Raw genomic sequence first — 13,637 nt, forward strand, 5'->3', positions numbered from 1 at the left:
TTATTTCAGTTATATGATGGTCCTATACCAGAGCTTTGCAGGTTGAAGATGTTGGTTGAACGGCTAGTTGGTTTTTCTTCTAAGATTATACTCAGTCTTTCAAGCAGGAGCACTGCCCTCTGTTGGAGCAGAGCCATTATTGTAATGCTTGGCTTATATTCACTGCCTTGGACCAAGCCGTAGTTCTTGAACCAAAAGTGTCCACAGAGTACTCCCTAAACATGATAACAGAAAATGTTAAGGTTACGGGAGTTAATAATGGAAGTTGGATCTCAGCTTGACAGTTTATCAGAGGGTCAAAATACTTTCTTAATATAAATATAAAGATATGGTAAACCGTAAAATGTTTTTACCTGCACAGTATTGGCACGCAGCTGGGAGACATGTCTGATAAAATGGAGCAAAGTGAGAGCAGAATCCACCTCAGTCTGAATGGAACAACACTGCTCCCATGTTTCTCTCTTTCTCAGCTCTCTATCCTGAAAACCCCATGATTTTATATCAGTAGTATAGTTAATGGCAATGCTGTTAAGAACACATCTGGATTTGCCAAAGCATGTTTTATTTAAGGTAATCAAAAACAGCTGTGATGTCAGAAACAAGCAGTTATTTGTACCATCACATTGAGGTTTGCTGACCACTCTTCTGGCTGAGACGACCATTTCTCAATGTCTTGTTGCAGGTGTTCCATGCACACATCCAGCTTATCAAGGGCAGAAATGACCACTGAGTACCATGCACACTGCTGGTCCCATTCCTCTTCATCACCTACAATTACAGATGAATATATATATACCTTTTAAAGCTGCTATGCAAACACTTAAAATTGTCATTTAGCTTCATTTTCCAGCTTGCAATTAGCTTTACCACATGTAAGAATGTGTAGAACATGTGAGGGAAGGACCAGAGCCAAGAATGAGCGCTGGGCCGCTCTCCTTTGGACTTCAGTTTGGGCAATGTCCTGCAGCTCGGTGGCTGCCTCTTTGAGATGCTTCCCTGACCACTGGTCCTATAGGAATGTACACTGAGTGTTATTAAGGCACAAATCCTTACTAACCAGTGCATCACAGAAAAACAATGATAAGCTTACTGGGATTTCTGCTCACTTTCCAGATCTATAAGTTTTACCTAATTTTTAGCCCCTAAATGTAAGACATTAAAAAAAAAAAACAGCCTCAACTAGGCGATTTTACATAACTGAACAAACAAAACTGATACTGTCACTTTCAGTTTATTTAATAGATTTTACTGAGTCTATGTTATTTGGGGGTTTTTGGTCTTTAAATATGTTTTATCTGGCATATTTATTCTATTTTTAAGCCTTGCTTTCCTCTTCTGTCTTGCTCTGGTCCGATTTTGGAAGCCTGCAACCAGTTATTTACATATTTAAATAGTTGTGGTTGTGTTAAGATGTTTATATGAATGTAGGAATGTTTTAAACCACTGCGAGACGGATCTATCTACAGGTATTCAAGTAACCTTAATCTTTACACTATCAAATATATATATATGTATTTTACGCTGTTTTTTATGTCCACATATTGAAAAGCTTTAGCACAAAAATGCTTTTCATAAGGAGGATAAGCAACCTCCCCAGGACCTGTGAATTTGAATCTGTAACTCTAAAGAGATGCTGGAATAAAGCCGAATCCAGATCGATGAGGATATCCTCCTCACGCTGCCTTTGCTGCTCCCAGTATATCTTTCTCACACACATTTCTTTCTGCAGTGCCTCCACCTGGCGCAGAATAGAAAAAGAGTTAAGGAAGCAAGATCCTATTAGATTCAATCATGGGCTTTAATCCTATGTTAAACATAATCTGTATGACATTATTTACTAAATTTGTACAAGGATTTATCTCCCTACCTGTACACCATCTGTTTGCTCTGCCATCATCAGCCAGAATGAAGATGTGACAGGCACAATGATTTTCCTGGACACATCCAGCTTCGCTCCAACTACTGGGGCCAACAGTCCAGTCAAGGGATCCACAGCCTGGGCTCCATAACGGATTGCCACCAGGCCTGTAAGGTGCAAATGGATGCATGAGTCACAGAAAAAAAAACATGGATCATCTTGCATTAATCTAAAAGCTAAATCAAATGTAGATGATGTCTAGATTTTCTACTGTTATCAACATACCTTTTCCTTTAGGGTCTTCCATGGTTCCTGCCAAAGGAATCATTTTCCCTGAGAAAGGATCCCTCTGGCAGCCGAGCACAGGAACACTTAGACCAGATCCCAGAGGGTCAGGATATTCCATTCCCAAGAGAGCTGGCAGACACATATTTGAATCTGGCAGTGGCATTTCACCTGATATAGATATATTAACAGGTAACAGATATATTAATTATTTGGATTTACTTGAGAAAAAAGTCTTTAAGGAAATATTTTCCTTTTTTAATTTTTGTTCTTTTCACTTAAAATGAATTGACAGAGTGAAATGTGATAAATCAGATAAAATATAATGTTAATAAATAGTCTTAAACAAAAAGAAACGGATATCTGAAGCTGAAAATCCATTACTCCAGGTTTAAGGCTGCTCCATTCAAGTCGAGAGTCAGTTTTAATAGTATCTTGAAGTCTAGTTCAGTATTAATGGGCCATTATATTGATAGTTGGGTTTGAGTCTATTTCTGCAGCAATGCAATATGCAGAGGCAAGAAATGCTGGGCTAAATAGCAAAGCTCTGAATTTACTGCTCAGTCTCTATAGTAGCCCTTCCATTTGGTCATGATACACAGGTCAATGCAGTAATCAAGCTCCTGCTCTACTGCATCAGGTTAATGCAGCTGAGGTTCTCTAATCTAATCAGGAATACTTTCTGGACACGTTTCTTGGAGGTTCCCTGTGGTAAGACACCCGAGGGAAACCCAGAAAAAACTTGAGGGGCTGTTTATGTTTTCTATGATAAATAAGCCTGGAGATTGTCCCAGAATGAGTCATCTAAGTCTCAGTCTCCCTTGTGGACATGTTAACCTTCCCAGTAAATCTCGAGGGAGAAAATTATTTAATGCTTAAGAAGATCATTAAGTAAACCTTCTATGACCACACTGCCTCTACAGTCAGGGGTAGTGGTCTTCTAAAACTCACTAACTTATTGACCTTACATAAGTTTTCATCAACCTTATAAAGCAGATCTTAGCATTTATTGAGAGGTATGCCATTTGAATTTATCTTGTGTTATCTGAACTAAGATCACTCACTTTGTAAATTAATGAAGATTTGAAGCAAAGCACTTGAGTAAATATGAATAAAATATACAGCACCTAGCTTAAATTATCACTGTAGAGACTGAGTGTAGGATAACATCAAATAGTTTGTTTTCTCTACATCTAGTGCTTTTTTTGGTAAGCTTTGATCCTTGTTTGCTCAGTTTAGCCACCTGATTTAGTCCCAGTTTTAGTCCATGTTTTGCTCACAAGTAAAATAACTTTGCTCAGTCTAGTTGAATGATCTCCCATTGGATTTTAAGACTAATAAAGAAAAAAAAGAGGGGAAAAAGGGACTAATAAAGAAAGAAAAAAGCAGATTTTAATAACAAATCTGTCCATATAGCTCTCTTTTATTCCCCAGGTCACAGTTGTAATTACAACATCGTTTTAACTATTAATAAAGCTAGAAAAGAAAAAGTAAAAGTGGTGAATCATTTGGGGTTAGGCTAAACCAACAAAATAACAGATGACTGCTTGTCGAATTTAGGCTGGCATAACTACATAAATAAACATAATAGTGTAAAAGAGACAGTTAGGTTTGTGCAGCTATTTATCTAAGCTAAGATGAGACGAACTGGTCAAGTTTATTTTTGTAAAGGGTAGCTGTCTGTGATATGTAAAGGTCAAGTAAAAAGTCTCTGGGTTAGGAGATGTGGGTCTCTCCTAGGAATCTGACTCTTTTAAATGTCAGACTTGAAAAATAAAGGCGCTTGTGTCTTCGACTGTACGCACGCTGCTCAGTAGCCAGCTCTGTCTCAGGTCAAAATAAACATGGCAGATAAAGTGTGTGCTCTACTTTCATTGAGACAGGTTCTGGAAGTTTTTCAAAGTTTTAAAAGGCCAAAAGGAATAATAAGTACTGGAATAAACTCAATTAGGCGACTTTGTGAGGTTTTTCTGCAGTACCATGAAGCACCTGGCATAATAAGTATCTAGTAATGAGCTCGATGGAAAAAGAATTAAACCTATAGGGATATATATGTTGAAAAAAACATTATTTTCTGATACTTTGTTTTGTGGTTTGCAATGCAGACAGAAGTCTTACATTTCTTGATAATTTGTGAAAAAAAATCCAATAACAGAGAGATCATTCATGCAATCAAAGGTCATTGGATAAAATTAAATGATTTGTATCTGACCTTTGGTAAACCAAAGCTGATTGAGTTTGAGGTTTGAAAATGATCCTACCATTAAATAAACAGGAACTCCAGTCCTTACCCACAGATCATCATTGTTTTATTGCGGCAGTGTTGGCCTTTTATTATTATTTTTTTCAAGTTGGCAGAAAGAAGACAGGCTAAGGTCGATGGGCTGGGAATCAAACCCCTGACAGAAGTGTACATGGGTCTTGCACTCTGTATTAGCCTCTGAGCCATGACTGTGCCAATCATCTTATCTATTGGTACAGTGATATATAGTGTTTTTATTTAAATAATCTTATCAGCCATGTTTTTATTGTTGGTTTTATTTCATTTTTTTATTATTATTAGTTCTTACCAAGTGTCCCACCATCCTGCTGGAGACCCTGAGCCCAATCAAGCAGCATCTCAAACCTGGTCCAAACCTGCAGCCCACAGTACAGACTCCTCCCCCAGGCCTGCTCAAGATCCTTGCTTGCAGTTAGGAGATCATCTAATCGAGCACCTATATTCTTGTTAGTTTCTTGTCCATTTGGATCAGAGCTCCATTCATCAGTTAGTGGCTTCAGGAGATCCACTGTTTTAAACATCTCGAGCAGAACCTGAGCCAAAGAAATCCTTCTGTCATTTTTATTTTTTTAAATCCAGATATATAGTGTTGTATGTCTTTGGTTCATTTGTCATTGTACCATTTACTTAGTATTTTTCATAAAAAATGAAAAGGATAAGGAAAAACAAACACCTCTTGGCAGTTATGTTCTTATATTAAGGTACAAGTCAAACATTTGCTTATTTCTTTACTCTGTGTGTTTAATGCTTTATTCCTTTTTCCCTCCAAAGTTGATATGATTATACTAAAACCTGTGTGCTTGAGGCCTAATTCATACCTCTTTTTGTGATAAATATTGGCCAATAAGACTGATTTTAATTATGATTCCATATAGATAATCTAGTACCTTGCTGTCTAGTAAGGTTTGGTATCCTCCTGCATGAGGTACCAACTGTCCGGCTCGGATGGTGGCTCCTCCAACTCTCACCATTTGTCCACTTAAAGGTTCAGTGAAGACCTCACAGAGTAGTGCCCCACCTACTGGCTGTATGTGTCCTGCAGGGAAAGCAGAACAAATTAAAAAAGCGAATGATGTGCTGTTTAAGTAATGGAAACAATCCAGTAATATTTACCTGTTACAACATCTAAACTGATCCCAACAGTGAGCACCATGTTCCCTGTCCTTGAGTCCAGCATGGGATACCCTACTTGTATTGGTTGCAACAGGCGAGAAAGTGGGCACTTATGTAGCCCTCCCAGTGGGTAAACTAATCCAGTCTGTGGGTGGATAGTTACTGCCAAGGTAGGAACTGGGACACCTGTGTCTGGATCGGCCATGGGCATTCCCAGCTGCAGCCTCTGTCCAGGTTTTAGGCCTTTGAGATGAATGCAAGGCAATGGCTGTTCGGAGTGGCAGGAGATTGGATAAGGGAGAAAAGGAAGGAGGGGACTGTCCAACTTTCTGGTCTCACCTGATACAAAGGATTGCAGGAAGCAAGGAGAAACATTAGGAGTGGACTTTATTGATGTTGATCTATTATGTCCATCCTGAAGCCAATTAGTGTCTGGGATTTTATCTATAGATACAAGACTGACAGGAGATAAACACAAATGTAATCCACAATTTACAGATTTTATTTTTAAAAGGTAAAAAAAAAAAAAAAAAGTCACTTTCCTTCCACTTCCTTATCATGCATTACTCTTATATCAGTCGACCTCTAACCATCCTAATAAAATATGTTAACATAAGATTGGAGGATAGTTTTGAAGGGGACCGTAAGCCAGTTTCCCAGATAAAATAATGTTTCTATATTATGTTTTTAAATATCTAAAATTCAGCTGTGGACATAAAGTGGAAACCAGATTGTTCTAAACAACTTCATATTTTTTCTGATTATCAAATCAGATTGAACTTTTCCTGTTTTATATCAGTTGGATTGCCAATATTTGCAGTACTTGCTAAATCTCAGAACAAGGAGACAGTTTTGTAAAGCCTTTTTATTATTCTCTTCGAGGTAAGATGTTCATAGTCACCAGGATTACTATGTCTTTGTAAAATATGGAAGAGCCACCATTGATTCACCATTGATGAAAAAGGTGCTATCTCTACTGTAATCTTTGTACTGCAATTTCCTGTTTGCCTACTATAAAAGAAAGCTTCTAGAGATTAAAAATTATCTTTAAAAAAGGAGTTTAAGGACAATAATGTGACAATTTCTGTAAAGGTCTGTAGGGATGTGAGTGTGGGGACAGTGGCCTACAAATCTGACTCAGTTATATCTATCTCTTAAGGTGGAATTTCTCCAAACTAATTAAACAAACAAAAATGTATTTTAATTAAATCATACAGTTTAAAATTACATTCTACAAAATACTGCGCCAAATACTGAGGGATGTATGTTACCTCTAGAATTTTAAAAGGTTCAGTAGTTTTCAAACAAAAGAAATCTAAAACAATTATCTCTTACATTATCTCTTACAATTATCTCTTAATTTGCCATTAATCCAAAGAAATAATTTTGCTCAATTTTCCTAATATTAAACATGACAATTTTAGTCTGATTTATTGTTAGACAGTAATAACTTGTTGCCCTTTTCTTACAAAAGTACAGCTAAATGTTTATTACTTTGTATTGTCTTTAGGAAACTTTGAAAAGTGATTTAATGCAATAGATTTATTTACAGTATGTTAACAGTTTAGGTTTCTCCCTTTCTTTATTCTGGCTTCTTATGTTTTCACAGCAGTCATTATGGCATAGAAAGAGCCTCTACTGTTACCTGTACAAAGGTCAGTAGTGAAGACTAACGTAGAACTGACAGGGTCATAGGCCACGTTGCCAACGATGGGTAAAACTCTGCCAGTCTGTGGGTGGATGAAATAATCAGGGGGCACTGCCATGGTGTGGCCGCTGCTCAGCAACATGTGGCTGTGAGTGTTTGGCCTTATGAGCCCGGTGACCGGATCGCAGTGAACTGCAGCAGGGACACGCAAAGACCCGTCAGGACCTAGAGGAGACAGGTGGGATATATTCTGAAGTTTGACACATTTTTTTAACTTGGATTTTTCTTTTATGTGGAAGCCTTGTAGTTTTGCAGCTGTGATCACATTTAGGCTTTCATCTTGTCTGTTGCAGCACAGCTATTTAGCAGCAGGTGGGGCTGTTTCTCTAAAATTCAAGAGGTCCAGTGTTCTAGCGCCACACAGAAAATTCTTAATAGACTCACCAAAGATGTCGTCTTTGGTCAGGACAGTCCCTGTGTCTGGGCAGAGCAGCTTGGCTCCTGTACCTTCACCCAACAGCCCCCATGCTCCCTGACGGTGGCACTCTGTTGTCAGCAGCTCCCCCATTTCATCCACAAGTGACATAAGCTTATCTGTAAAACTTAATTTTAATCAAAAAAAAAAAAAACATATTGTGGATCTTCTTTTTTTGCCATTTTAATAATACTCATAAAAAGTTGACAGATCTTTACATTTGCTCTTGTAGCTCACAGGATGACTGGTTATTGCTGAAATTCTTGGACAGCAGTCTGGTGCACTCCCTGAGCCAAGATGAGAACATACTGTAGACCCGCTGCTTGGCCTGCTGTTCTCGCCTCAGAATCTAAGAAATCAATTACATCTAATTCAGTTCTACTCTTCAGCAAATATTTTATTTAAGTTTTCTTGCTACTAAACTTGGCTCTTGTGGGGGGGGGGGTTCTGCTGTATAATAAAATATTAAAGGAAATGCATTGTTATAAAGATACAATTGTTCTTCATTAATTTTAACTATTTACAATAACCTAACCCTAACCCTAAAAATTTGTAATTTAGTTTAATACAACAAACTTAAGGATTGGTCTGTCTGATAAACATGGCCTATGATTTTAAATTGTAGCTTAGTTTCACACATCTTGAATAAGATTTTTGATGTTATTCCCACATAACTGTTGTCTAAGTATTTTATATATATATATATATATATATTGTACGTAATCTGTGGTTTTAAATGTATACTTTAAAAGTATACTTATTTTAATATGTAGAGTTTTTCAAAATTATCCTATTCAATTGCCCATTTCTAGGATCGGAGTATGTCATTTTTGAAAACACCATAATAACATTACAATAAGTTATAACCTTTCTATGCTCCACTTTTCTGCTACAAACTCTCAGAAGACTGTAAAAGGCCTGAAAGCCTGACTTCCCCCAAGTCAAAGTCAAAAACCCATTTGTTTAGAACTGCCTTTAACTATTAAATGTAAACTGAGGTATCATTTTTTAAGTTTTTTATCTTTTTTTTTTCTTTACTTGCTTTTATTTTCCTTTGACTTTACTGTATAATTCATGTAAAGCACTTTGCAAAGTCTCTGCACCAACATGTGTTATACAAGTAGACTTGCAGCTGCCTTTGAGATGCACAAAATAAATCCATCCTAAACTCTCCATGTCAACATTCAGTTGTACACACAAAATCCTCATTTGAATAAAATGATCTTTACCACTTTTGCATCTGTTATTACTTGTGGACTTAAACTCAGGAGATCATATAAAATACCTCTAGCTGATTTTCGAGCAAAGTTTGTAGATGGGAAGCCAAAGATTTCCGTCTCCCAACTTCTTTCTCCACCTCTTTCCTCATCCTCTCGTAACCTTCCCCCACCCTGTCTTCAGCGATCATGCCTGGGTGGAGCAGCTGTAATTTCCCAAGGACTCCCTGACACATCTCCTTTACCTGGACAAACACAACTTCACATCAGAAACAAAACCCTCATAAAAATGTTGTTATCTGATCCTGCTATCATACAGCTATAGCAAGCATTTTTAATCCTCAGGAGAAATAAGCGTTTGTAAGAAACCGTCTCTTCTTACATCTTTATAACTTCACTTTTACGGGGCTGTAACACCAATCTGTTCTCTAAATTGCATCCAGCTACAACAGGAAGGATAAACTACAAAGACAGGTGGTGTGATGAAAATAGTTTTTCACATATGATACTCAACCTGTTTCAATAGACCTAAACATTGTCTGTGAAATGTGAAGAGCTATAGAAAACGGGGAAAGAGAAGTATGTAACCAAATTGGATCAGGGCTTTTAGGCAATCAAATCCAGGATCTGGAAGTGAATATAAAAATATGCTTTTTTAGAATTTTGCTTAAAGTTTAAATCTGAATTAATACGATTTAAACTTAAGATTACTAAAGATTTAAATGTTTAATTTTTTTTTCTCTTAAGTTAACTCCTACATTTAAAAAAACAAGAATGAAATACCTAGCTGCTAAAATTTACATATTTAACATATGGATGAGCAAAATAAAATCTTCTTGACTAGTTTTTTAGTGTTCTGTTACTTATTAGCACACTTTAAAAACATTGATATAAGCAAAACAAGCCAAATGCAATTCTTTACATGATCTTTTCCCTCTTTGCCCTGAACTATTATGGTCAAATCTGGATTTTCTTTTAATATGTTTACGTAAGGTCGTCCTACCTGCTCGTCCCCATTTTCACTTACTGAAAATGAATCTGACATAGTGGAAAATCGCCAATCTTTTTGTTGGTAGGTAAGCTTGTATGAGCGATGCAAACACGAGGAGAAATGGGCTCCTGCATGCTTTCGCACGTGTTTAATAGGCGTTCCCTCTCTGGAGCGAGTACAGGGCTGTGCATGTGCATTTTTTTTAAAAGGGGAGAGGGGGAGAGGTCTTTTCAAAAATTCTCAAAACTCCTCCACTATACCTTTAAATTAGATCAAAATGGACCCAGAATGAGTAAGACTTATTAATGTGTGAATTACTTCAATGTAATGGACGTAAAAAATAAAAATACACAATTAAGTTGATAAGTTCTACTTACATTTTTAAAGAATTGTCGATATTGTCATTCTGTCCAATTTACAATCTACACACTATTTTTATTTATCTTGAATTTTCCCTGCAGAGCTCCATTTGTAGCTCATTTAATATGGCAGCCTATGGCTATATTGTTTTTAAACATAGACAAATATAGCTGACCCACACAGGCTCAAGGAGCCAGGCTGCAACTTTTAACTTACAAAATGAAGTATCTGCATAATGACTCCCTGGGTTTTTTTTCTTAAACATTTGAAGAGCAATCCACAGCAATGGGTAGGGGAGGGATGGCTGAACACTATTCAGTATAGCAGCAAAAAAAAAACTACAGCCCTTTCCTTGGCAAAAGATGATTTGTTTCTTACTTCTCGACAGTTTTGCTTCACAGAAACCACCTGCCTAAGTGTGTGTGAAGGAATTAAGGAGGAATCACTACATCAGATCAAATGTTCTTGTTTAATCTGCTCTACAGTCAAATTTTACCTCAGTCGTGAGCTGCCCCAGCCTTTTAGTGACAGACAAGCTTTGTTTGAGCAGCAGGCTATAGAAGGTGTTGCTATTGAAAGCCTCCAAATCCACCTGGTGTTCATAATCCCAGAACTCATTTAAAACATCCAGACAGGCTGCTTTACACAAAGACAACAGGGAGATAGAGAAGAAGGAGAAAGAGAGATGAAAAGCAAATAACATGTATTTGAATCTCCTTAAGATTACTTAAAAGAACATAAACAGTAGTCTGGAAATGATTTCACCAGTTTTCACCACCAGAGGCTTTATCTCCTCCCGGTGGGCCATAGAAGCACTGCCTCACGCCCACCTGTTGTTTGACCTTAACAGGTAAAATCTTTATTATCAGGACCATAAGGCGACAATGGCAGCTGTTTTTTTGTGGAAGAAAATGTCCCAGTGTTGAAAGAAGAAAATGTTCCAGTGTTGTCCCTATATTTAGTTAAATTCCTTCCTATCAACTCTGACAACATCCTTCACCTAGCTAAAAAATTGCATACTTATATCATGAAGCTATCACTATCATGTTATGCTTTGAAGAGGATGAATTTACGGTTTCTCTCCCCATCAAAAATATTTAAATGGCCTCATCTGTGTGTTTTTTGGATCCCCTACAGCTCTTGTAGCAAAGTTTAAAATGTTTTTCATCCAAAATACACTCAACAAAAATATAAATGAAACACTTTTGGTTTTGCTCCTGTTTTTTATGAGATCAACTCCAAGATCTAAACCTACGTTTTCTACATACACAATATCACAATTTCCCTCAAACATTCCCTCAAACCAGTCAGTATCTGGTGTGATCACCATTTGCCTCACACAGTGCAACACATCCTTTGCATAGAGTTGATCAGGCATACTCACCAGACACATCACCCATTGAACATGTTTGGGATGCTCTTAATATGACAGCGTGTACGGGTTCCTGCCAATATCCAGTACCTTCGCACAGCCAATGAAAAGGAGTCGACCAACATTCCACAGCCCAGAATTAACAACCTGATCAACTCTCTCAGCAAAGGAGAAGTGCTCACTATCACAGATTTAATAATAATAATAATAATAATAACAAATTTTATTTGTAATGCACTTTACTTAAAAAAAAAAAATCTCAAAGTGCTACAGATAAAATCATAATAGAAGGGTAAAATCAAAATGTAAAACTAAACATCGCTTTAAAACACTTATGAATAAAATCAATAGCATAATTGTAAAATGTTAAAAGTCATACGTCCTGCTAAAAAGAAATGTTTTTCATCCTTTTTAAAAGTCTGAATAGTCTGTGGTTCCCTCAGATGATCAGGGTGGGCATTCCAGGTCTGAGGAGCGGCAGTGCAGAAGGCACGATCGCCCATGATGCTTAGCTTAGTATTTGGGAGGAGGAGGTGGTTCCAGTGTTTTGAGCGGCGGGATCGTGTTGTAGTGAGAGGGGTGAGCAGTTCCTTCAGGTATAGTGGGGCATTTCCATAGATGCATAGATTTAAACTGGTTTGTGAACAATATTTTAGGGAAATGGTTATATTTTGCATGTGGAAAAAGTTTTAGATCTTTGAAGTCAGCTCATAAAAAATGGGAGCAAATCCAAAAGTATTAAGTTCATATTTTTGTTGAGTGTAATTATATCATAACTTAATCCTGCTGTAAACATTGCCACATCTTCATCATGGACCTGCATCTAGTGTCCCTTAGTCTGACTGATGCTAGCTCAGAAATAAAATGAATTGAAAATCTAGTCGCAATGTTAATCAATGTTAAAAATTAAAAAGAATATAAATACTTTTGCCATTAGACAAATAGAACATTAAATGCCATTCCTTATGTACACACCTGTATTGAAACATTTACTCTAAAGTTAAGATCTGTCAGGTTCTTCTCAGAAGCTGAAGATGAATAAACTGAAAAAGAGCCCTTTGATGGGTCACTTGAACTGTTTTTCTTTCTCTGTTAGTCATTCGGCACGTGCTATCAACTTTATGACGTCAACAGTAACTGGTTAGATGGATGCACCACCCTAAGATCAATATCAGTGTTGGGTAAAAAGCCACTGGGGTCTTCAAAGTGCATGTATGTTTGTCTACATGGTGCACATAACATTTGACTATAAGTTTGGAAACAGATTGGCTGTTTTTAATGCATGGATTAAAGCTCCAAATATCCTACCTGGTTGGATGGAGTCTTTCATTTGTTGGGCTTGTTGATTTCGATTGGTCTTCCTTATTGTGTAAATCCTTGAGCCTTTTGATGCATAGTCATCCATTTGGTAGGACAACTGCAACGACCGATACCTTGCTTTGACTGGCTCCTTTTCTGGCCACCCATACTCCTTGAATATAATCTACTCACACACACACACACACATACACACACAAAAGCATTTTTAAATTTGTTTTTTATTTTTGTAAACATCTGTAAATGCAATTTGTGCTTAAAAGGAAACTAACCAGCAGTGCAACACATAAACAGAGAATGACCACAGCTCCAAAAAGCAGCCCAAACGTCACCAACCAGTCTGGTCGAAGTAATAGGTCACGTCTTCTGCTTATTCCCATTTGGGTCAAATGTCTCGGGATGGCTGGGAAGAAGGGCCCTGGCTCATAACATTGGCCCCCTGAAGGCATCACTCGCACATACTGAAAGGAATTTGAATCTCCAGTTATTTACACTTGACCATTTCTATATTTTTTCCTCTCAAATGAGACAAAAATGTTTCTCATGTGCTTCTTTAAATATCTGTATCAGTTTTATACACGTATTTTCTCTATCATTAGATAAAAAGCCAAATACATGGCAACCATGAATTCCTCCTCTCCAAAGCAAAACATGGTAGTAATAGCTTCACGATATAAGGATGGAATTATGACTTAGTTCAGTGGTTCCCAAAGTGTGGGG

The 13,637-nt window shown here is 37.2% G+C and overlaps 1 protein-coding gene across 1 annotated transcript in view; it reads right to left on the reverse strand.

Moving 5' to 3' along the window:
* The window catches only part of LOC107086382, a 35,552-nt gene that overhangs the window by 14,486 nt on the left and 7,429 nt on the right, over nucleotides 1-13,637 (reverse strand). The window contains exons 9-25 of the mRNA XM_015377276.1: nucleotides 13,190-13,378; nucleotides 12,909-13,083; nucleotides 10,725-10,864; nucleotides 8,946-9,122; nucleotides 7,879-8,009; nucleotides 7,630-7,787; nucleotides 7,183-7,410; nucleotides 5,538-5,876; nucleotides 5,312-5,460; nucleotides 4,714-4,957; nucleotides 2,144-2,314; nucleotides 1,868-2,025; nucleotides 1,601-1,738; nucleotides 868-1,009; nucleotides 617-768; nucleotides 354-479; nucleotides 29-215 (exon numbers count right to left, since the gene is read on the reverse strand). Of these exons, the coding sequence (XP_015232762.1) occupies nucleotides 29-215; nucleotides 354-479; nucleotides 617-768; nucleotides 868-1,009; nucleotides 1,601-1,738; nucleotides 1,868-2,025; nucleotides 2,144-2,314; nucleotides 4,714-4,957; nucleotides 5,312-5,460; nucleotides 5,538-5,876; nucleotides 7,183-7,410; nucleotides 7,630-7,787; nucleotides 7,879-8,009; nucleotides 8,946-9,122; nucleotides 10,725-10,864; nucleotides 12,909-13,083; nucleotides 13,190-13,378 (3,004 nt within the window). The remainder of the gene's footprint in view (nucleotides 1-28; nucleotides 216-353; nucleotides 480-616; nucleotides 769-867; nucleotides 1,010-1,600; nucleotides 1,739-1,867; nucleotides 2,026-2,143; nucleotides 2,315-4,713; nucleotides 4,958-5,311; nucleotides 5,461-5,537; nucleotides 5,877-7,182; nucleotides 7,411-7,629; nucleotides 7,788-7,878; nucleotides 8,010-8,945; nucleotides 9,123-10,724; nucleotides 10,865-12,908; nucleotides 13,084-13,189; nucleotides 13,379-13,637) is intronic.

This window comes from Cyprinodon variegatus, unplaced genomic scaffold (genome assembly GCF_000732505.1).
Source record: "Cyprinodon variegatus isolate N-32 unplaced genomic scaffold, C_variegatus-1.0 Scaffold150, whole genome shotgun sequence".
Classification (NCBI taxonomy): Eukaryota; Metazoa; Chordata; class Actinopteri; order Cyprinodontiformes; family Cyprinodontidae; genus Cyprinodon; species Cyprinodon variegatus.